At 38.7% G+C, this 24,099-nt stretch overlaps 1 protein-coding gene and 1 long non-coding RNA gene across 4 annotated transcripts in view; both read left to right on the top strand.

Moving 5' to 3' along the window:
* The window catches only part of glis1a (GLIS family zinc finger 1a), a 65,854-nt gene extending 45,987 nt beyond the window's left edge, over positions 1 to 19,867 (top strand). For all 3 annotated transcript variants that reach the window (XM_026150438.2, XM_026150440.2, XM_026150441.2), the window contains 6 exons: positions 2,314 to 2,427; positions 5,430 to 5,556; positions 9,086 to 9,239; positions 15,226 to 15,359; positions 15,446 to 15,544; positions 16,069 to 19,867. In XM_026150438.2, the coding sequence (XP_026006223.2) occupies positions 2,314 to 2,427; positions 5,430 to 5,556; positions 9,086 to 9,239; positions 15,226 to 15,359; positions 15,446 to 15,544; positions 16,069 to 16,211 (771 nt within the window). In that variant the 3' untranslated portion in view covers positions 16,212 to 19,867. The remainder of the gene's footprint in view (positions 1 to 2,313; positions 2,428 to 5,429; positions 5,557 to 9,085; positions 9,240 to 15,225; positions 15,360 to 15,445; positions 15,545 to 16,068) is intronic.
* Positions 19,868 to 21,303: 1,436 nt separating this feature from the next.
* On the top strand, positions 21,304 to 23,394 carry LOC145422023 (uncharacterized). The gene is made up of 3 exons (XR_013903395.1): positions 21,304 to 21,444; positions 22,251 to 22,347; positions 22,602 to 23,394. It is a non-coding gene; the product is annotated as an uncharacterized LOC145422023 (long non-coding RNA).
* Positions 23,395 to 24,099: the final 705 nt, after the last annotated feature.

A 24,099-nucleotide genomic window follows, 5' to 3' on the forward strand; every position in this document is an offset into this window, starting at 1 on the left:
TTATCATTTAAAAGCTGAGTTAAATTTTTATATTTTACAAAGATAAGTGTGACAAATATGCTGAAAGCTGCCATATTAGAAAGAAAAAAGAAATGATATTTCTTTGCAGTGTTTCCATATTAGATCTTCAGGCAAATGACTAATTACAGAGAAAGAAGTCATTTTGAAAAGCAGGGGTTTTCAAATGTTGTCTGGGATGCTCCACGCTAAGAAGCAGATAAAAAGTCATGCCCAAAACACCTCACTGTTGCCCATGGTGATTTGTTTTTCCTACCTCACTAAGCTCAGCTTTACTCTGCATTTCCTCCAGAGGAGATTGGAGAAACAATATTGCCTTGTCTGGTTCTTTTAAGATCAGAATTTAAACATAAAAACAACACGAAAGCATAGATCCACCCTGCTACGTGTCAACAGTAGCAGGGTGGTGGTGGTACAGGGGTATTTTCTTAGCAATTTCTTTATCTTTTTTTCCTTTTTTTTTGGCACCCTTGGTGTAGTTTAAACACCACACTACACTACCTGAGTATTGTTGCTGACTATGTCTATCCCTTTAATACCACAGTGTACCTATCTTCTGTTGGCTTCTTCATAAAGCTCAGATCAGAGCTTTTTACAGATTCACTGTATTCAAATGCCCCCAACTGAGAACTTCTTGGATATGTTGGAATGCCAGATTCTCATCATGGATGTGCAGCAGGTCCTAAACCCTTTTTAGTCCAGGCTGACCTGTGTGGTAGCCTCACAATGTTCAGCTTCATGCACCTCTAAAACCCTTGCCCTGGTGAAGTTAACTATTTATTTACAACATCAACAATGTGTTGTTTTAGCTCTGACTTGTGCAACACCTCCTGGTTTATAATACAACACAAAATGATCAGTTTTAGTCAGATTTCGCTACTAATGTAACAGCAGCAAGTTTATCTGATTTCATTTAACAAATCACTCTTCGTCATAGTCTCTTTCATCTAGCACACAGCTGTGATCTCTGCTGTAATCTCAAACTTTTTTCGTAATCCCACGTACAAAGATGAGAAACTGGGCAGTGTTAACTACATCACAGCTCTCGTCACATTTTCTGCTAAAATGTCCTGAAAAATACGATCATCAAACCTGACGCTCATTATTTTTTTGACTTGTAGTGCTCACATCCCAGCACATAAACCCAAAAGGCTCAAATAAACACTGTACATGTGTTTTCATGAATGTATAATTGAATCCACCTGTTAAATACTTGGCAATGAAAAAGAGCGAATAAAAAAGAGATCTGAGATTCATGGCAATGAGCTCATTTATTCACTAAATTGTGAAATACAGTCATCTTACTCAACTTTCTACTTCGAAGTAAAATGATGAAAACCTGTCTGCATATAAGAAATGAGCTATTTGTACAGTAAAAAACATTTCAACACACATTCCACGATGTTACTCATTTTACTTATTTCAGGAGGACTCAGTTAACTGTAGTATTTTATATCATTACACCAGAAAATACTTTGTCTTCCAGCTGCTTTAGCCTGCTATGAAATGTTTATTCCTTCAGGAAATAATGTGCAGAAATAAATACTTTTATATGAATACAAAGACTGCAGGTAGCTCATACAGTTTACTTTATGAATGAAATGATTTATGGCTAAACTCTCTTCTCTCTTCCCCTCTTTTAAGCCTGCAGATGAAAGGTAAATATCCTCCCTTTCAGCTGAGGAGCACTTTATGTAAAATGTTGACAGAACTACATCTTCTTTCTTCCTCTGTTAGTCCAGTTGTCACAAGAAGTAGCCACATTTACGATCTTTATCCTAAATGTTTATGCCTTCAGTGTGGATGTGAGTCATCTGAACTTGTGCCATTATTTGTACACACATTTTATGTTTGACATCGTTGTATCTGATGAGACTATAAAATCATCATCGTGTTGTGAATATTATTCAGTTCTGGTGTAGAAAATTCGTAACCTTCTCAATACATAATGTAGGATATATAAGAGATGGTGTAGTCTGCACCTTACAGTAAATCTAATAATAACTCTCAAGCTCTGGGTTTAATTTGGCGTGTTGTGCTATTTTTGTTGTGTTTTCTGTACAAAAAAAGGTTTGTTCTCCTTAGCTCAGTACTGAAATCAACATTGCTAAATTTTTGCAATCCGCTAGAAGAAGAGTTGCAGGAGAAAGTGTTCCCCAAAACACCAAAAAATAATTTGTGCTCTTTTTAATAGCAGCACACCTGTTTTCTTTTTATAACAGAAAGTTAAACCAAGGTGCTTCTAAATGTTCAGTCAAACTTCTCTCACCTCTCCTTCTTGTGGTTCATTCACAGAAACCATACGCCTGTCAGATACCGGGATGCACCAAGCGCTACACTGACCCCAGCTCATTACGAAAGCACGTCAAAGCTCATTCAGCCAAAGGCCTTCAGGAAAAGGAGGTCAAGGTAATGAACATTAAAACCTTTCTATGTTTTTAAAACTTGACTGTGTGTCGTTCAGAAGCAAAGGGAGGATTCAGAAAGTGTGGTTAGAAATAAAAAATTATGGCCAAAGCATTTTTAAAAGCAACCTGGGGACGTTTTTTTAAATTTGAGCTGCATTTTTTTTGCCCTTAATGGATGGTTTGGGTGGATAGTGGAAAAGACATTCAATAAAGGTCCGTCTAGCCAGGAGTAAAACATGCAGTGTGCACCCTAACCACTCACCTATCAGGTTGTCCAATAGTGGGGTCATATTTAAGCTTTTATTGGATGGGATCAAAAGTACATAATTTAAACCAGGATCACATCAGTGCCTTGTATTCCTGAGCCACCTTCACAGGGCTGAAATTTACTGGAATCAATTGATTATTTCTCAACAGCTTAACATCATAAAACATGAAATGTTTTAAGTTATATTACTTGATAGATTTTTTTTTCCTTCCCAATTTATTATACTTGACTGTCTGCAATTATACACAGCACATCTGGAGTTTGTATTTATGATGGATATTTGTCTTCTCTTGTTTGGAATACATGTTAAGTTGTGTTTCTTCTCATAATAATGAAAACAATACAAACTGCTATGAAGGCTCCACTCATTATTTGATGAAGTTATTAGGAGCAGCCATGCATGTTTTTGATTTTATTTCAGCACAAAACTTGAAGGTTATTATGACAAATGACAAAGAGGCTCTACAAACTAAAAACAATGTCGGCAACTGTCCCACATTTGGTAAAAAACAAGCATATCAGTACAAACACAACATAGCCGCTATCAACCACATTGATGAAGCGGTGATCATTTGGGTTTCTTTCGCAGCCACAGGACCCGGGTACCTTGCAGCCACTGAGTCAAACATGAACACCTCTGTATACCGATATTTAGATTCAATATAAGGCCATTTATATCTTGCTTATACTGGGTCATGCAACAGGACAATGAGTCCAAAAACAGCAAAAACTCTACAACAGAATGGTTAAAAAGGTGTTGCAATGGACCTCAGGCTGATTGAAATGTTGTGGTGGGACCTTAAGAGAGCTGTACATAAACAAATTCCTGCAAACCTCAATGGACTGAAGCAACGTTGAAAAGACGAGTGGGCCAAATTTCCTCCACATATTAATAAAGTCATACAGAAAACAATTATTTCAGGTTATTGCTGCTAGATCATAGGGTGAACTTAGATTTTGAAACCTTATTATTCACATGACTGCATGTTTGTATTTAACCTCATTTTAACCTGGTGACAAGACCCTTGAGGTTTAAAATGTCTTTCGCAACAGAGTCCTGGCCAACATAGACAGCTGCTTAATCAGCAGTGGTTACGGAACAATACTCACCATTATAAGCATACACATTTACATAAAATAAAGAATGAAAGACATATTAATCAAAAGCCAAACTGAAGCATTTATGGTCAAGCCTAACATCTGGAGGCAGATGTCCTGCCTGCAGGTGCCAAATCATTTAAATGACCTTGAATTCATTTAAAATTGATCCAATTTGGAAGAAATGAGTGACCGTAAAAGCATGCAATTTCTGAACAAGGATTTTCTTTCTGTAAAAGTGACACACAAATAAAAGCTTTGCTTTCCTAAAAATATCAGTGAGTGTGCCATTCCCCAAATCTGGCATTTCAGTTAAAAATAGACAGCTTTTTTCAATAATTATTAAAACATAAAAATTGCCCCCCAAAAAAGGTTATGTTTTAAATTCCATAAAGACACACACCGTCATTCATGAGACCCTGAATAGAAAATCTGTAGCTAAAAATGAACAAGCTCAGGAAGAGAAAGTAAAACAGGGTTTTTTCTGGTGCTACATCTTGATTTTATTTCCTGATTGTTACCTCATGTTTAAAAGCAAATGAGATGCATGTTTGTTCCCGTTTAACCTTAAAGTTCAAAACAATGTTGTTCTTCCAGAATTTTTTTTCTTAAATATAGATAGTAGAGAACTGCTTCTTTATATAACTTTCAAAGAGAAAGGGGGCTTCTCGGGGGTTGCAGGTCTTATTTCTGGAGAACTACAGCAGCAGCAGGAGAGAGTGGGTATGTTTATGATTCAGTAGGATGAAATACAACAAAACAAAGTATTACACACACTCCCTGGAAGTCTGAATAGGGAGCCTATTGTTCTGCTTTATCTGGGCCTTGTTTGTTTTCTATGGCCTGTGAGTGACACTGGGGCTTTGTGTGTGTATTCGCATGCCTTGTTTGGTTTAAACAGAACCACGTGTGTTGGTAAGTTGTGACACAGTCGACACGCCCTGTGCTGCAGTAAACCCTGTGGGGCTAATTGGAACTTTGAAATATTAAAGATGAGCTTCTTAAGCTCCTCACGGGCATACATTTATTCGAGCTGATGTGTCACAGCGATTGAAGTTTCTGGCTTCGTGAACGCTACTTTGGGTGAGCATTTCTTGCTGATTATTCACGCCGCTTTTGTGGTTCCTGGGTGTCTGCCGCGAGCTTCTTCTGAATCCCGAAGCTGTCAATAAATTGTTTTGGAAAGTTCCGGGGGGATGTTCTGTTTAGCGCTGGAAAATAAAGCCAATTGTTTAGCCTTAACTTTGCTAGAACGTTTTTGGAATACGATTGCCTAATAAGATTTCTGGATTTTGTACCTCAAGAAGCTGGATCGCAAGATGAAACAAGAACCAGGCATCTGGTGCAAACTCATTTCTTTGATAAATGAACAGTAGAAAACCTCCTGCAGCTCGCTCACTGTGTTTTCAGTTGCTTTACTGAATGAAATCAAAAGAGAAGTCATTTAGTTTAAACTTGCATGGGAGCTGCGTTGCCCAACAGCATATAGTTGGAAGACTACTAAGCTGCAACTTTAACGTAATTATTCTCATCCCTGCATGCTGGCAAACACCCACACTTGGTCACCAGCATGATAACACAGTGCTGTTATATGACATGTATCTATATGGCTGTAATGCGTTTTGTGTTGTTGTCAGGTTCAGGTGCACACGATGCTGGAATCTGACATCTTAAGTGACTGCCTGGCACGCCAGCATCTCCACAGCTCTGCCTCGTCGCACCAAAAAAACAGCTCACCTTTACCGGCTTTAGATGACTTCACAGGTATGTGCAGATGAAACGGTAGCAGAAGTCTGTGCTTAGCCTCCAGCGCCTCTCTGGAAATGAGCAAAACCCAAAAGAAAAGAGTAATTGCCCAAAACACCTGGGCTGTTAAGCTGTCTCTTTCATTTTCTCCCATGGCCTCATTTGCTCCTTTTCCTTTCCCTCCTCTCTCATTCCTTCGATGATAGCTCATCATGCCAGTGTTTACCTTGTCCAATTACTGGGCACCATGACTGTGGGCAAGTTGGCCTTCACCCCACTTGTCCTTCAGCTTCTCCAAACGGGTTTTCCAGCCAAGCTCTTTTTCTTTCCATTTCAATGGCTGAACCAGAATCAAGAAGCTGTCAGGTACACTGAGGCTCAGTTGGCCAAAGACAGTGGAGAGCGTCCAGGAAAGCTGTCCATGTCTATTACTTCAGACTACTCGCCGTTTTACTCAGAAGACTTTGAGGGAAAAGCCTCAAGCGGCACGCTATGAGCTATGTTTAGTCAGGGTGAAACAAGCATGTCAGTGTTTAATTTTGAAAAAGTCCCAGGAGGACTTTTTCTTATCTCAAATGGCCAAATGTTATAGCCTGAAAACTGCTTTCTGTTGTGGTATACTAGGTGGATTTATGGTGACACACACTATCATTGTCAGCTTGGCTTAAAACCTAGTGCTGACAGCTTACTGATTGCATGCAGGTACAAGTTACAGATTTAAATGAACAGCATGAAACTATATTTTTGATATTGAGCATTCAGCCCCTGTAGGCTTGAAATGTGGCTCTGAAAGGTTTACAGAAAAATGGATTACGCTGACCATGGAAACTCCTCAAAGTCTGCTTGCAACATAGTCTAATCCCCATCTGTCCATATGTGCACACTGTGTGTAATATACTTGTATTTACACCAGAAATTGTTTTTCTATAGCACATTGAGTTGCTCATCAGTGGGGGGAAATGTCACTACTGCACGATAATTTGGAAGAGTTTCATTTAACTATAAATTGAGTATTTTAATATTTTCGACAGTTTTGTTTGCCTACAAGGAGCCAGACTTTCTTGCCATTTTTTAAAGTGGTCTTGAGCAATAATTCTCTAGGCTTTCTAAAGGTCTTTCAAAGCTTTTCTTTGAACATTGGCTGCTTTTTTTTGTTACTCATTTTTAGTCCAATCCTTGTAAAAGGGACCTAATTGAATCAGTGTTGTGTCTACACAGACAACTTTGCAAAGAACCCATTTTAAATTATGTCTGCAGGCACCTTGGTACCAACAATCTGTTGCAAAAACATAATTTCTTCCCAAACTTAACAAACACACCCACCAAATGTTAGGAAATACCTAACACAGGACTTGAGAGGAAAATCTAACCCCTCAGGTGATCCATCTACTGTTCACTGAAGCCTCATCAGAAATGTGAAGAGAGGCTGAGGTATGCCAAATTACTCAGTAACTGGACTGAAGATCACTGGCAACAGCTGTTATTGGGAAATGAATACGAATTAGAGTTTTATTGGCCTTTCAGTATTTATGGAGGAGGTCAGTAGAGCGGTACAAACATCCCTACAGCCATCTGTAAAACATGGAGGAGGCTCTGTCATGGTCTGGGGCTGCTTCTCAGCCAGCGGTGTTGGGGCGCTTGTCAAAATTGAATGATTGCAGAAGAGTACAGTCAGATTTTAATCCACCATGTTATACCATCTGCAAAGCATCTGACTGATATTAGTTCAATTTTTCACCATGAAAATTATTGCGGACAGTAGAAGCATACCTGGATAGAAGAGCCAACAGTGGAGCACTATCAGTCATGGACTGACTTCCTCAGAGCCCAAACATCAGCATTGTTGAAGCAGTGTTGCATTATCTTGACAGAGAAAGGAACAAGAGGCAGCCAACATCCAAAGATCTTTGAATGTCCTTCCAGAAGCCTGGAGAGCCGTTTCTGAAGACTACTTAAAGAAATTGCAAGACAGCTTGAGAGAATTCAGGCTGTGCTGAAAAATAAAGTGCAACACTGAGTAGAGTCAGCCTTTCATTTCTTTATATTTTATTGGTGTTTGTTATAATACAATTCAATACAGCTTGAACCCAGTGAAAATCATCATTACAGGTAGTGATGTGATAGTGATGTAGTAGGAAGATTTAACGGCACAGATGCTCAGCAACTTTTATTTATATATCAATCAATCAATCCATTTATTTATAAGGTCATTTAAAAACAACACAGGTTGACCAAAGTGCTGTACATAGTAAAAAAGTAGAAGAAACCCACACAAAGAACAAAGTAAAACACAATTTTAACACAATTAAAAGGTAGAGAGTAAAAATGTGTTTTCAGATGGGTTTTAAAAATGTTGGAAAGATCCTAATTTCAAGAGGCAGACTGTTCCAAAGTTTGGGCGCAGCTATCGCAAAGGCCCAGTCTCCTCAGTTTTTCAGCCTGCTTCTCAGCTGACCTGAGAGTTCTATTTGGAGTATTTTTAGTTAACAAATCAGAGAGGTATGACAGAGCTAATCCATTTAGAGATTTAAAAACAAGCAATAAAATTTTAAAATCAATTCTACAACGTCCTGGAAGCCAGTGTAAACAAGCCAAGACTGGGGAAATATGGTCATGTTTACGAGTGCCTGTCAAGAGTATGAAAATATATGAAAATAACCAGAGTACAGCCAGTTAGCAACTAGTTGAGTTAAGCCTCGACTGACAGGAAAGGTGTTGCAGGCTGACACAGATTTATTGCAACACCCTGGTAATCTTTCTGCATTTCTAAATGCCAGTTATCTTAAAACATTCACCAGTCTGTCTAAAACTAATCAAAGTCGTTCTGTCTGACTGTGATTGTTTGTGCAATTGCTGTGCAATTGAAAGTATTTTGATTGATTGATTGATTGATTGATTGATTGATTGATTGGTAATTTATTTCAACATGTGAACAATATACAAGTACATTTAGAAAAGAAATGAGAGAAAAAAAATATACTATACAAATTACATACAAAAAAACATTCTGATTAATTTACATGTTGAAAGGGAGTGGGAAGAAGTATACACTTATTTAATCCCACCCCTGTCCCATAAATTATCAGTGAATATTTAGTCAGCTTCCTTACTGATATAATTTGTAATAAAAATAGTGAACAGATTTCTGATATACTATATACTATAATATCACATCATGAATTTTTTCATTTACCCAGTGTATGAGGAGATTGCACACTCAGCCTCCGGGCAACCAGTTAGTTGCCACAACTACTTGCGGTCGATCTCTGACAGCAAAAGATGTGAGAATGAAAAGCATTGCAACACTTCCTAAACTTTTGGTGTTTGGAAAACTTGGCTACATGTAATTTGGCGTTGAAGTGAAATACGTTGCAGTTGAAGTTTCTAATGATTCTAATGTTAACTCCTACTCTATTGTAACTGTTATATACATCATCCAACCTTTGCTGCAGAGACCTCAGACTAGATGTAGGACCAGATGTGGAGGTGGATGCTCAAAATGTTTGGTGGAGCAGATTTACTGAGGTTATCTGTGGCTCTCTTTCAGGTGTGTACTCAAACAGCAGCAGCACCGCCCACAGTCGGGGGAATTCAGAGTTTCTGCCCCCATCAGCAGACTCGAGGTATCCAGGCCTGGAAGGAAACTTTGATGCTAATAGCCCAATATCTTCATTAACAAGCCCGGGGAGCATGAGAGAGGGGTGAGTGTAAGATCAGAGCAAGTTCAAGTTAAATGCGGTGCATCCCCTGAGCATTTATTTATTTATTCATACAACGAAGCTGGACTGGAAACAGTCCACTTAGTTTTTATAGCAGAGTAATAGATGTTTAGTGACTTGCTTATGGGCAGCAGTGGGCAGTAGTTAAATCTGATGGAAGTTTATCTTCCCCAAGGTTGCATCTTGTTGCACCATTGTGAATATTTTCTTTCATATAATAAAAAGCAAAGAAACATCTATCATTTTTAATTTCTACACTGTCATGTATTTCAACATTGGGCTGCTTTTATTTCTTGGGAAGGAGATTACTTTACTGACATTTAACAATAAAACAAGAGGCAAACGTAAAATAGTCAGTTCATCCAAATCACAAAAATAAAGAAAAGACATATTTTCCTACTTACCCCTCGTGGTGTCTGGCAAGGTTTTCAGTTATCTGCTGCTGGGATTTCTGCTGCCAACTCACTACAGTGGAGCTGAATAAGATCTCATGTGGCAGTTTTTATTCAGAGTTATTTTCTACTATAGATAAAAATAGTGAAAACTAACAGACCTCAATTTTATGCTCCTTTCTGTATCCTTTTCAAGGATTCGCCCCCAAAACCTCTGCTTTTATATGTCCTAAACGTATTGTTTAAACATATCTGGCATGTATTAAAGTGTTTCTAAGCTGCTTAACACTTCTGAGCAGTCCGGCTCTGTTCCATATCAAACACTGAAGCTTCAAAGTGATACTAAAGATTTCACAGTCATTTTGTTTTGCTTTCCCTCATCTCTGATTTCTAGAAAAAGCCAGAGAGATCCGAGCTTGTGCATTCTTGAATAAACCAGAGACATTATCACCAGAGATGGAGTTATGGCTTTGTGGTCGCACTGATTGGGTAGTTGGAGACCACAGAACTTATGTGCACTGTAAGCTGAGACAAATTTTCTCTAGGCAAGTATAAAAGTAGAAGTGAGACTAAAAAGATACAGCTGAAAGCCTCCAGGGCTGCAGTTTCTGGACAATAGGGCCTAAAATTATTGGTCATTGAAGGTTTGCCCATAAAGTAACTTTTATTGGCACTATAGTAAAAACAAAAACAGTCTGTCTAATAAAATAGCATCAATAAAGGCCAGAATAACATTTTTGTGGTTTAATAAATGATATAAAATATTACCATATAATGCACATTGTTTCATATGAAATTCTTCCAATATTTCCAAGGGTTGTTTTCAAGTGGCCTTTCGGTGTTTGGCTTAAATGTTAAGATTGGTTGTTTTCTCTGAGCACTGATTTCAACAGGTTTAAGCTTTAGGGTTCATCATTGACCCTTAGGGTTGAAATGAAAGTAGCAAAAGGTCTACTATGTATAGTTGTGACTTTTCCAGAAAGGCAGGCAGAGGAGATGCTGCCCAATTCATCAGCGAGAAAAGTGGACTAGACAAAAACATATCCTTCCATGATTTTGTGCCACTTGTCTTTTATTCTTTTATTTATGCCGACAGCCTCGTGTGTCTTACTTTACTTAGACCACTTAGAAGTGCAATTAACTAGAACTCCTTCACTGATAATACCTGAGTGTGATACAATACAGCTGATTTAAATAGCTAAATTACCTCCTTAGCGTGTCTTGAAGTTTTCCAGAGGCCTGGTAATGAACTAATCATTTGATTCAGGTTTGTTGACCCAGGGTAATATATCTAAAACCTGCAGGACACCGGCCCTTGAGGCCTGGAGTTCTCCACCCCTGGTTTATGGGATACATATTGACATTTAAGCCAACCTCACTTCTATCCCTTAGTGATATTGTGCAAACTGCAAAAGTAGTCTGCATGTTTAAGTGATGGCGAATCCACTGATTAGAATTGAAGCTGAAGAAGGTTTTTTATTTTTTTATTTTTTGGTCAGTGTCATCTTTTTTGAAAGGATTCAGATTTGACCCTGACTGCTAAAGCAAAGTGCATTGTATTGATTAGACACATATCTGAGATTGTTTATGGAAATGCTTAGTGATTTTTAAAATGTAAGAAATATGTATCAATGGAAATTTGTCTCAACGCAGAAGCTTTTTTTATTGCAAGATCTTTATTTTTTTTTCTTATGATTACAAATGAAAAAAGTCCACTTCTGTTTTTCAGATGTTCTTACACGTTACGGTTAGTTGTTCCTCTTTGAAAACTACTCAAGAAGTTATTGTATTTGTAGTGATAAAACTACATCATAAATGTATGTGTGCCAGCCACAGGCCTTGGGTTGAGGAGATTGTATTGTGTCGGTCAACCAATATATATACAAGAAAACACAGAATTTGTAAGTACTATTTGATCTGGATTTCATCACATATTTCACTTCTAAAACCACTTTAAAGTTTACAAAACAAATACAGATTTTAATAAATCAAACATTTGGATGCTTTTGTGCATTTTTAGGAACTTTGCTCACCTCTCTCAGAATCTCTCCGCCTTCCTAAAATGTGCAGCTACAGTAGAGCTTCCATGAAGCTATGCACAATCCGTCCATTGACGTCTCTTTATAGCAGCGGAGGATGTCATTGAATCCCACTGGTGCCCACAGTATATGACAACCTGCCAAAGCTAATACCAGACAAGCACTTGATTTTCCACAAAATGACTTAGACGAGAGACGTTAAACACGTGAAAGTAAATTATCTTTTCTTCATGGTGCAGGCAGCATCATGCTCTGACCTCATAGGGAGGCCAATGTTTACTCTGGCTGTAATGAGCCATTTTGACGTCTTTTAATAATTTACAGAGGCCCGCAGTGAGGCTTGTCCATCAGTTTAGTATTTGTGATGCACAGTGTTTGTATATATTGTGCGGTTGGAAGAGAGAGGTAGCGTGGTGCTGGATTTGCATTTTTTTGCAGCAGCGTGTCCATCAGATACAGGCACACTAACCAGGATAGCGCTCACACAGAAACACTATTATACACGTTGAAGGAAGGCGATGTAATGAAGTTTATTTTGCAGAAACTCCAAGTGACATTGGACCTAAATAGCCGCTTTAAGTGAAATCCTTCACTTTTTTTACTTGCTGTAGCTCTAAAATGAAATGCTTGTGCTGTAGTTTCCCTAAGCACTTAGTGGTAGCACTTAGATCCCATTAAATCTCCATCTGTATTGCACAGATTTAACGTAATCCCCTGTGATCCATTAAATCCATATCACCGAAATACTTTCAAAATTCAAATTCGAAACATCAGGTTTGTGATCATAAGCTGGCACCAATTAAATGCAGCACAATGCGCAGAAGATCTTAAATTCTGCAAGCTGGATTCCTTTCATTCTGCATAAGCAGTAAGGATGGCAGCTGTAGTTAGTAAGAAAAACGTGAGTCCTGCAGAGGGTCAGTTGGTAAAATATGATCAGACAAAAAGTTTCCTGAGGTTTACTGACAGCCGCGTCCTCAGCCCTGGGCCCTCGGTAAGCTCGTGCATGTGAGCAGTTGGGCACACCGGCCACAAAGTGACAGATCGACCCAGCACAGCTCAGACATCTCAACTATGTTGTTGCAACATTACAAGAATGTAAGCCGTGGCGCAGACGGCGTTGTTTATAGTTAAGGTCAGCGCTGATGGTTCAGGGGCCAGTGAGGGGAAATTCAAAGATGTGTTGAATTCTTTTGCCTTGCAGTCATTGCAGCACATTCATTTCAACAGCCACGCTATATCAAAGGCCACGTTGTTTACATAATACTATACAAAACCTGGATTTTATTACCTCGGGAAGCCACAGCCATCTGTAAGTTATATCAGTTTGGGTTTCAAAAAGTCCTTCTGATTAATTTTGGCTTTTATTGTATTTCTCCAATGAAAGCAGAGACTGTTAACTTAAATGTAATAGCATCTGACATGGGAAATGGGTAATAAAGAGACTTGGGGATGATAAATGAGAGATATGTAAAGAAATCTCCAAACATTTCCTCTTTTTATAGCTGATCAGATGCGAAAATATACGATGTTCAGACCAGCAGCCATCGGTATCTCTGACAAGGCCTGGCTTGTTTATGAAGCCCACTAAAAGTCTTCCAGCAGAAACCAGTGCTGTTTGGCTCTCTGGGGACCAATATGCTGCAGTACATCATCCAGGAAAGCCTTCAGGCCACATGAAATGCTGAGAGTGGGCTCTTTGAAGGTGGAAGGGGGGCACTTGAATACCGTACGGGGTTTTTTTGTTTTTTTTTTCAGCTGCGTATCTCCTTAGAGAGAAATTCAGCTGCCTTTCTTTCTTCTCGTCGACTTGGCTCCACTGACTCATTCGTTTCCATGTTGAGTCAGAGTGTTTGTGCACAGTCAGCACATTCTTGCAGCAAAGAGATGGATACAGCTCTCTGCAGCACATTACCCTCCTGAGGTGGAAACGCTTTCTTATACAAACTGCACTGTTTGCAGAAGAGAAGTGTTTACATGTTTCTGATGTATACAGCGGTCAGCTGATGTTTATCTGATTTAATTACCTGAAAACCTCGTGCCCTGGGTTCATTGTATCAGAGTCAGTGTTGTTGCTTACATTGATTGAAACCTTTCCTATGAAATAATTTTCACAATTTAGTTTAATACAACTAAGATTGAAGTTCCATCAATCAGAGAGTTACAACATCATTATCGTTTTACCATAATATTTATTGGCTTGGAAAACTTGTGTTGAATTTTATGGTGCTTAACAAACGCTGATATACATCTCAGTGTGACAGAAACTTTCAGCAGTTCAGCAGAAGTGAAGGTCAGGCCAAAAACAGCATTAGTGTAGAAACAGGCCGGGCTGAGTCAGTCACATACAGGATCAATTCTCTGGAAACTTCATTTCCACTTTAAAAAAAATAAATAATAATTTTTGAGTTAAACCATCAAACCTGTCACTTTCAACTTGTACTTAGATTTGGTCTTTAAATGGCTTCAGTAGGACCTGTTGACACGTAGCACTCCATCACTATGATGAATGTGGTCAGTGTTTATTCATTTTAACACTGAAACACACGCAGTAATCAGTACTGGAGTTTAAAGTTAACCGTGTTTGTGGAGAATAGTTTGATGTTACTAACTTTAGAAATCTTAAGTCATCTCTTATTTCTTTATGGTTTACTTCCAAGGAGCTGGACTTTCTTGTAATTATTTAAAGTGCTCTTGAGCAACAGTTCTGCAGTTTCTGGAGGTCTTTAAAAAAAATTTTCAAAGAACTATTAACTGAAAACTTATCTCAATGTGGTGTGGAGTGTGTCCTTAACCTCCTAAGACCCGAACTCTTTCATGGCATTTTTTTTTTTAATTTTCTTTGCTATTTGGGCTGATTGGAACCTGATGAATATAAAAACAAAGAATTACCAGATTTATTTATTTTTTTACCTGATTTTTGTTTCTTTGAAAAATTAGATCCACTTATGAGGACATTCGTCTTAAATTTCAGTAGAACGGTGGCAGTATAATGTCCTCGTAAGTGGATATCAGGCCCTTGCAGAGTAAAATTTAGTATTGTGGTCTAGACAACCCATAATGTGATGTCCACATATGTGGACGCCAGGTCCTAGAAGGTTAAGCAAACTGGTCCAGTTTTGCCTAAAAAACAAAAGGAAAAGTGATGGGCCTAAAAATGATCTACGGCAGTTTCTGAAAGTCATGTCCTTAAGAAATATTTAAAAAATCTACCAAAGACCTGACGCACGACCTGAAAAAGGCATCTGGCCCATCAGTTGATCCATCTACTGTTATCTGTCTACTTGAGAATAATCAGGAATGATTTCACTGGTTGGATGTCTGTGAAGAAGCCATTTATAAGGAAGGTGAGCAAGCAGAAAAGGTGGTCATCTGTGGCAGCAGGGCTTAATCCAAAATTGGCCTGGTGGTTGGTTGTCTGGTTGTTGGGGTTTTCTCCACATTACTGTAGAGTTTTTACCTTACAGTATAAAGCGCTTTGAGGCAACTGTTTTTGTGATTTGATGCTAGATAAATGTTTATGTTGTGCGTTTCCAGGAACAGACCAGCTTCCTTGTTTGTGTCCGCTGACGTGATCCCAGCGAGTCCCTGCTCAGACAGAGTAGATGTCCGGCTGCAGGGCTTCCAGAAAACCTACAACCACCAACAGCAAGTGTTCTCGCAGCAACACGGTACAGACAACATCAAGTCAAGTAATGTGAGTGAGGCGTGTGTTCAATGCCATGCTTCATCTTCGTCTACTCTGTGATTCTCCTAGGCTGCCTGTATGGAGAGGGAAAGATGGCTCAGGCACCCAGCGATGGAGGTTTTGAGCCTGCAAGTTACTTCACCAACCAGCCCGCCTCCCACTCTACAGGTGAGACGTCAACTACACAAATGTAGCTTGTTGCTAACTATATCTGTGGTAACCTGTAGTTTTATTTCAGAGCTGAAATAAGCTTTCTAATGCAATTTTAAAAAGATCTATATAGCTGATAATTATCTGACTAAAGAGTAAAACTTTACTGAGGCTAATAGCTTTTTATCCGCTTGTTGTTAATTTGGTCAATTAAAGGTTTTTAGAGCCTTTTTACTAAAAGCAGCTACTGAAAGTGACACTATAAGAACAGTGGGAGCAAACTGAGACTAAACATTTACTGAGCAGACAGATAAACAGTGAGCTGTAGTAGGTTTTAATATTGCCTCATGGTTTCCATGCTGTTATTTGATGCCATTTATTATAAAACATTGATTATAGTTGCTCAAACAATTATGAAGGCAACTATCTGTTTCCATTTTTTTTAAAACCTCCAACTAAACTCTTTCCCATATGTAATAATAAAACCTTTCACATTTAAATAACTCATTTGCTGTGTTGTTTTTTTTTTTTCCTTCTGTCAGGGTTTGACTTGCTGCAGGACCTGCAGGGTCAGGCGGGGGGCGGTTACTCCTTGCCTCCCTGCCCAGACGACAGCTTCCTCTTCCAGGCAGGTGGTGTCGACCGCTGCCTCAGTCAGATTTACTCCGTCTATCTGGACTCGTGATGGACACCCAGAAATATTCTATGCAGCATGAATGCGACAGCTGACAATCACTCACTTGTGTATATATATATCTAAGGAGCATTTTATCAGCATTGTTCCTTTTTTGGCAAGAGAAAAAAGCCAGTGGGAGTTTAAATGGTACAAAAATAACTAGAGGCTGAAAAACTCTTGTTAAGCTGTGGATCTGTGGACAAACAAACAAATGGCCAAAAGGGAAAATCACAGAGAGACAGTACTGTGCAAGAGTCTTGACCCACCCAACATTTCTTTATATTTCACTAGCAAAATGGGAAATAGGCAATGCCATTTGTTGAAATGTTCAAAGATATAAGGCAGAAACAGTGTTTGCAGATTTCTAAAAAGCTTGAAAGTCAATATCTGGTATGATGCTTTCATTTAATTTCTTTAAGTAGTCTTTAGGAAATGTCCTCCAGACTTCCTGAAGAACATTTAAAGCTTTTCTTTGGATGTTTGCTGCATTGAGCTCTGTGCTCTGTCTACATGATCCCATACTGTTTCAGTAATGTTGAAACAGGGAGCCCAGTTCATGACCGATACTGTTCCGTTGTGTGTTTTTCTATTCAGGTAAGCTTTTACTGCATCTTCAGTGTGTTTGGGAGCGTTGCCACTAAGATGATTATCAGACGGTACTGAATGGTGGACCGAAATCTGACAGTATCAGATCTGACAGGATCCCCAAGGGCATGTCTGTCAGATGATAATACTATTACTAGAATAGCGTTATAAGCCTGCCACTTCTTCGTTTGTCCCTTGCTTGTTCAGTTCCCTAAAATTCTTTAAAGATGCTGCTCAGAGGTCAGTGTAAAGTGGCTTAATAAACAAAAACATTCCTGTGAAAATGCTCAGGTACAAGCTCTAACCAGTGTCCAAAGAAAAATGTTGAAAGACTTTCAGAAAGCCTGGAGGGCTATTGCTCAAGAGCACTTTAAAGATTACAAGAGTGTTTGGCTGCTTGGAAGTAAAGTATAATGAAATTAGGAGTTGGTCAAGATTTCTGCACAGTATTCTCAGTAGCAAAGTAGCAATGACTTTTTTTTTTTTTCTAAATTCAAAAATGACCACAACATTTGTGTTTTCTGGATAGAAGGAGCTGCAGACTTCATTTTATTTGTCTTTGTCTCCAATGTTGATCTTAGCTAGTGAGGACACTTCTGCCTCTGCAGTGGCTTGGTTTGTAGGAGATAATCAAAGAAGTAATCCATAATGCAATGCTTCCCAACCTCGTGTGGGTACACAAAGTGGAATGTAGAAGATGATTACAAAGACATCAGTAAAACGAAACATCCACATTCACAAAATGTTCTAATTTCATATTTTCTTGTTGTTTGTGTGTAAATATGTTTTTTAAATGTTTGCAGTCCTCACAGTGATTTAGATAAAACAGTGGAGGTTCAAGAATAACTCAAAGACATAAAGTTGTAAATAAAACGCTCAGATTCAGCTTTTTAATTCAACACATTCAGCAGTTTAAACATTTCAAAGCTTAGTCCAGCGTTTGGGAGAGATTCTTGCTGTGTGTTTATCCGGGTTACATAAGAAGACCGATATCTCTTTCTTGTTGTTGTATTAACTATGAAGTTACAGCTACCAGCTGGTTAGCTGAGTGCGGGATAAAGACTGGAAACAGCTAGCATGGGTCTAACAAAAGCAATAAAATGGACCTAAAAAACATCCACAGAAGATGCTTTCAGCTGCTCCCTTCTTTCCAAGGGGAGGCGTAGCAAATGGTTCCAACCATTTCCTCCTGATAATCAGTCTATTCATTTATGTTTCCAATGATATCTCATGTATTTGTGTGGCCTCTGATCCAAAGAGACAGGAAATCACAATAAAGTTAAACTGAAAGATACTTTTTTCCTGTAGTTCTCAGGAGGATATACACTCGGCTTTGCTGATGCAGTGTCCCTCCCACATTCATCCAGGCTTGGTTCTGGCACTGAGGGAGTACACTGGCTTGAGTCACTAGAGGCTGGGTTTGTGTCTCCTCCCAGTCTTAATTTTTTTTTTTTTTTGTATGTATGTAAAACAAATGAGTCGACCACAAAAATGCTCAGTTGAATGTCTGAATAGAAATCTATAAACTGGAGTCTTAACATTTAGATGTGCTGTGAAGGGTTTTCACTTATTCAAAGCAAATTCATGTATGGAACCTCTGACATTTATAGTTTTATAAACATAGCCCACATCCTGTACAGCTGCAGTTTATGATGTCCTTGCCTGTAGCTACAGGTAGCACCTCAGTCAGTTACACAGAGGCCTATCAACAAATGTTGGTATTAAATATCCTGGACACTTAAAAAAAAAAATGTTGACATTAAGGTATTTGTAAACCTTTAGATTTTCTTTTCTCTAGGCTGTGGGCATTAAAATGGTCTTTTTAATGATCGGTGTTCATACATAAAATGACTCAAATCAGCTACTTTATGGACGTATTTAATCCAGACCTTTTGATGATGGTGTTTAAAGTGTGCACATTACCGCCACTGTGCAACAGAAATGCTTTTTCTGCAGACATCTTAAGGGGGTGTCACAACACGTAACATCTGTTTCCAAAATGTCCAAACTGCTTTACTACAACATCTGTATTCATCATGTGAAAAAGCTTGTTTTTTCTTTCAGAAACACAATGACTGGAAAAGAGCAGCAGTAAAACTGTAAATTCTTTTCTGTATCTTGGCAATGACTGAGGGTTAATTTGGTCTGACAATAATTAGATCCTCTAGGAGTGTAGTGGTTTACACATTTTCCTAATAAGTAAAGAAAGTGTCTTCTCCCAGTTTGAGACTGGGAAGCACAACATGAAGGGCATCAAGTGTTTAAAGATATCTCAGACAATCAAACTACCTGCTGTGGTGACTCCTTATGAATAAAAGAGCAGCTGAAAGTAGCTTTTTAATAGAGCAGTGGAAGTTGTTTCATTTTATCCCGTTCATATGTGTGTGAAGTCAAAAGGATGAATTTTAGCATGCTTTATGGTGTGCACAACAATATTCTGTCTCAAGTAGGAAGCTTGGAAAACATTTTAAAGCTGTATGAAGCTATTTCCAGTCCTCGTGTGAAGCTAACCTAACCCAGCTGCAGCCTTACACTAAACAGTCATCATAAGTAGCTCGCAACAAGAAAGACATCATCTGAAGATAATAATTTACTCCTTTAAGGTCATAGTGTGTGTTTGTGAGTAACCAGATTATCTTGTATCTGCAGTGTCAATGAGCAAACTCACTCTGCTTGTGACTAGAGGGGAAACTGCAGCAGATACCCAAAAGAGGGCTGCTGTATAGAAATGTTCCAGAAATGTCACAAAGGGGAGTTGATGTTGATGAAACAAACAAAACTATGCAATAAACTGCACTAAAATAAAGTTATTCTCAAAAACAGGACAGCAGTATAATCGTGTGACTCGTTTCTTCAGCGCGCTGCCTTTTATGTTTTTATTGTACAGTTTCAATCAGTGTTATTTTCAGTGTTTACAGTATCTTCTCTGCACTCTTTTCTGTCTCGGCTTAGAGACTTTGAGAAAATGACCAACCAGAAAATGTTTACACTGATTTTGTAGTAATTTTGTAGAGTTTTCTTACTGAACTGTATAAAAATGCATCTGTCTTTTATACCAAAATAAAAAGAATCTGTTTGTATTTGCTTGTTTTTGTTTTGTTTTTAAGTACTGAATCAGTACTGCATTTTAGTGTGAAATGTGACAAACAATGATTATAATTCTTAATTTTGTTATTTTGGGTTTTCCATGTTTAGAAGTGGACGATCTTGGTTGGGTAATGCTGCCATCTACTGGACCAGCTGGATCAAGTTCATTCCCACTCTAAATTGTAAGACTTTTGAAAGGTTACTAGCTACATTTCCTAGAGCAATAGTTATAAGAAAATGGTTTTAGAACATGAAATGATTGGATTATGCTGCATTAGAAACAAAAAACACAAGTACACATACTTCAGATTATTTTCAATCAAATTATTTATTTCTACATCCCTCCAGTTCATCTCAGTCATCTCAAGGTGCTTAATATTGTATTAGCATTCCTGCATGACCAACTACTTGGTGATGGTGCATTGAAGAGAACTCCCTGAACCAGCTTAAAGAGGGGCAATCATGCCATGACCGAATGGAGGAGGATCAACAAATAAGACAAAACACAAAACTACAGGCAAGAGCAGAGAAAAGTTACAGTAGTGCCATATAAACGCACTAGGAGTGAAAAGAGGAGAATTGGTGCATCATGGGAAGTCGCCCAGCAGGTTGGGCCTACAGCAGCACAGCTAATGCCACAGTCACATTAGAACAAAGCAACCAATCGGTCTGAATTTATAAGTCAGACAGCAGTTATTTGCTAACCTTTGTCTGTCTCCCACCAGCTTACCTTTACAACTGGCCACCCAAAGGTTTAGGGTGGTTTAGCATGTGGCACATTCAATCTCTGGGCCACCAGCTGCAACTATTTGCAATCAGTTGCCAAATGCAACCACGAATTGTTCCTAGTTGCAATGAATTAGCCATTCATTTTTTACTCTAGTGTGATTGATTCATAAATGATCATCCAGAATCTTCATGAAAAATGAAAGCTTTGAGTCTAATCTTAAAAGTAGAGAGGGTGTATGTCTCTGAGCTGGTTGCATAGGACAGAGGCCTAACACCTGAATCCTTTCTCTAACATTGTACTTTTAGAAACTCTAGGAACCAACAACAAGCCTGCAGTCTGAGAGCAAAGTGCTCAGGTTAGCTAAAATGATATTGTGAGGCTTTTAAGGTATGACAGGGCCAGATTATTCAGCACTTCTCCCTTTGTAGTCCTCTGTTAATACACTTCCTGCAGGATTTAGCAGCACTAGCCATGTAATCAATTCAGCTGCTCTTCATCAGAGTTAAGACGATGTTACATAGAGGTCAGGAAGTCGAGAAGTTCATATTAAAAAGACAAATGCAGGGAAACAGAGTGAGGCAGGTCCGGGAAGAGAAGCTGATAGCTCAAAAGGCTTCAATTAAATATATAGAAACCAGGTCTAATATTCAAAATATACTGTAATGACGATGTTACCGTCTACTACAGTAGGGGGCGACTTGCACCTTTAGTCTAATCACAGTAAACCTAAAGACGAGGAAGTAAAGTTGCCCATGAGCAGTCTGTCACGTAATTTCCTGCAACCTGTGGAGGTAACTGTCGCGGAGGTCCGTCTGCATCTGTTTTTGTTTTCTCACAGCGGTAAGAATATTTTCTAAAGTTACGTTACATTAAACTTGAATATACCGAAGAATCTAGTGTGTGACAGTCTTAAAGTGTTAAACCTGTCAAAGCGAGTGTTTGTTTTTAGCTGTCAGCGCTTGAGATAATCACGCATGCGCAGACCAGAACGTCCTTTATTGGTCACAGCTGATTGGTGTAGAAAAAGGTTCTTCAATACTTTATCTGAATTGATAGACACTTTAAATATTTACTGGTTTGACGGGGTTTTGTTATATTAGTGTGAATTTGAAGGTTCAGTGTGTGTGTGTGTGTGTGTGTGTGTGTGTGTGTGTGTGTTATTGTTCATTGTTCAGTCTGTTGTGTGGCTGATGATGATTTTTATTTGTCAGAGAGGCAGAAAACATATTTTGGATAATAAACTGCATTTGGTAGCAAAATTGTTTCTTTTTGAATCAGCTTTAAAATAAATTCTTACATATAGCTCATTTTTAAGATTGTGACTCTTGGAGCTTACTGTGACCCTCGCAGTTGACAAGCCTAACAACGTGTAAGGAGACGGTTGGCATTTAACCTATAGTCACTGTCCTGGAAACCGGCTCCTAATGTGGGCTGTGTAGTTTATTCTTTCATAATTTATAAAATAACCACATAGAACAAGTAATAATGATAATAAAAAAACTGTTTTCCAGATGCATCCATCCATCATCATCATATGTTTTATTTTTGTATAAAGGAAAAAGTAAATAAAAATATGATGAAGGATGCATCCATCCATAATTAAGACTGGATGCCAGTTAAAGAGTAAAACTGGGAATTGTTTACAGCTGGGCTGCCCTCTGTGTCCCAAATTCACCACCACACGTGCAAGGACCATGTGCAGACATCTGGAGTCCCACATCAAAAATGCAGTTTATTTCCAAGGTAAGCTGATGACAAGAGGAAATAAATGTGGGCTTCTTTTGATTAACAGCGTTGCATTTACCGTACATTTAAAGGTCAACAGTTTTACTTACTCTTACCAACTCTGATTTGGAGTCAGTAGATCAGCTTTAGAAGAAAGCTAGAGTTACTTTGAAAGAAACATGATTTTTAAATATTTATGCCATCGCATCACTGAGTAAAATCACAGCTGGACAGCTAAATTCCTAACTGTGATGTATGGCTGTCCCTTGCAGATACAAACATTTGCAGATGCAACCTGCCTTGCCGAGACACGGGTCATTACCACTGCCCGCACTGTGAGAAAACAATCATGCGCAAAGAGGATATGACATTACACGTAACTGGATGTCGAAACACATGTGATACAGTGCCACCTTCGGCAGAAATCAGGGCACCTGCATCATCGTCATCATCCTTTTTCACTCCCTGTGCTCCCCAGCAGAGGTCAGCGCAGCCTCCTTTGGAGCGTAACCTTCCCACATCAGCTGGAGAGGACTCTGTAATGTCAGACCATTGTTGCACACTTGTGTCACCTGTTGACACTCCGCCATCCTGTCAGCCAAACTCGGCTCCCCCTCCAGACGCCTGTAAACCACCTGCCGAGGCGGCACAGTCTGAAGCCACAGAGCTGCTCTCTTCACGTGTGATGTATTTAAAGTCAGTGAAGTGCCCTCACTGCGCCGTCGTTCTCTACAAAAAGAACTTATTGGTGCACATACAAAGATAACATTAAAGCTGCATCTCATAGTAAAAGCAAAGGTGTTAGTAAAGCTTATGGCCTCTTTGACTTCCCAAAAGGCATTCATGTGAGACTTGGATGACTGAGCTGCCTCAGAACAACAGTGGGGGCTGTTCAGTGGATCATTGACAGTATGTGGAGAAAAACACAGTAGAAAATTTGCTGACACATATGTATTCCACACTGAATTGATTATATTTTGGTCTTTATATTATAATTTCTTGTTTAGAGGGAATTCAACATATTTTTTTGCACTTTATTAAAGGAGCTTTGTTTGGTTCACAGTTCCATATGAGTTTAGGTCTCCTCTGCCTCCATGTAACCTCTTCTGATTGGTTGCCTATCACAAGCATAAGGCTTGAACAGCAGATGGATGGAGCTTCTTTGTGGCTGAGATGATCATATTTGGGATATCCACTCTCACTGGCATCATACAGATCCAAAAGTATAGAAGATCGCCTGAAACTGAGTGTTCAAGTTAATTATTCGGTGGTCAAAGATCACAACATTTTGACAATACCTGAAATATTTATGTACCAAGTCTTATAAAATTTCACTTAAAAGGGAAACCAGGTTAAATGTGTCAATATTCAGAATAGAGAAAACAAAATCTGGAAAGTTTTCAACTTTACGTCTCAGGAACAGCTGGTCAAATTTTGAGAGTGTGTTGGTTTAGGCCGAGGCAGAAGTCCTAAAAAAAACTAACTCTGTGGAGCAGAGCATCAGTGAAGCTGGCCCGTGCATATCTTTGTAGTTGCAATCATGTATTTGCAGTTTCCCTTTCAAAGCAGGAGAGCCACAATACAAGGGGCATCGAGATGATCAGTATTTTATTTATTTTAAAGTGAGTGAGGGAATGAATTTGCAGTGTGTAACGTTTCTGTCAGAAATCAGTCCATAATGAACACAAGTGCAGTAATTGCACTCTGCAGCCACTTTCATTTAGTTTTTTTCTTCTTCTCTCATCTGAAATTTGACTGTTATTTTATGAA

This window comes from Astatotilapia calliptera, chromosome 18, assembly GCF_964374335.1.
Source record: "Astatotilapia calliptera chromosome 18, fAstCal68.1, whole genome shotgun sequence".
NCBI classification, from domain to species: Eukaryota; Metazoa; Chordata; class Actinopteri; order Cichliformes; family Cichlidae; genus Astatotilapia; species Astatotilapia calliptera.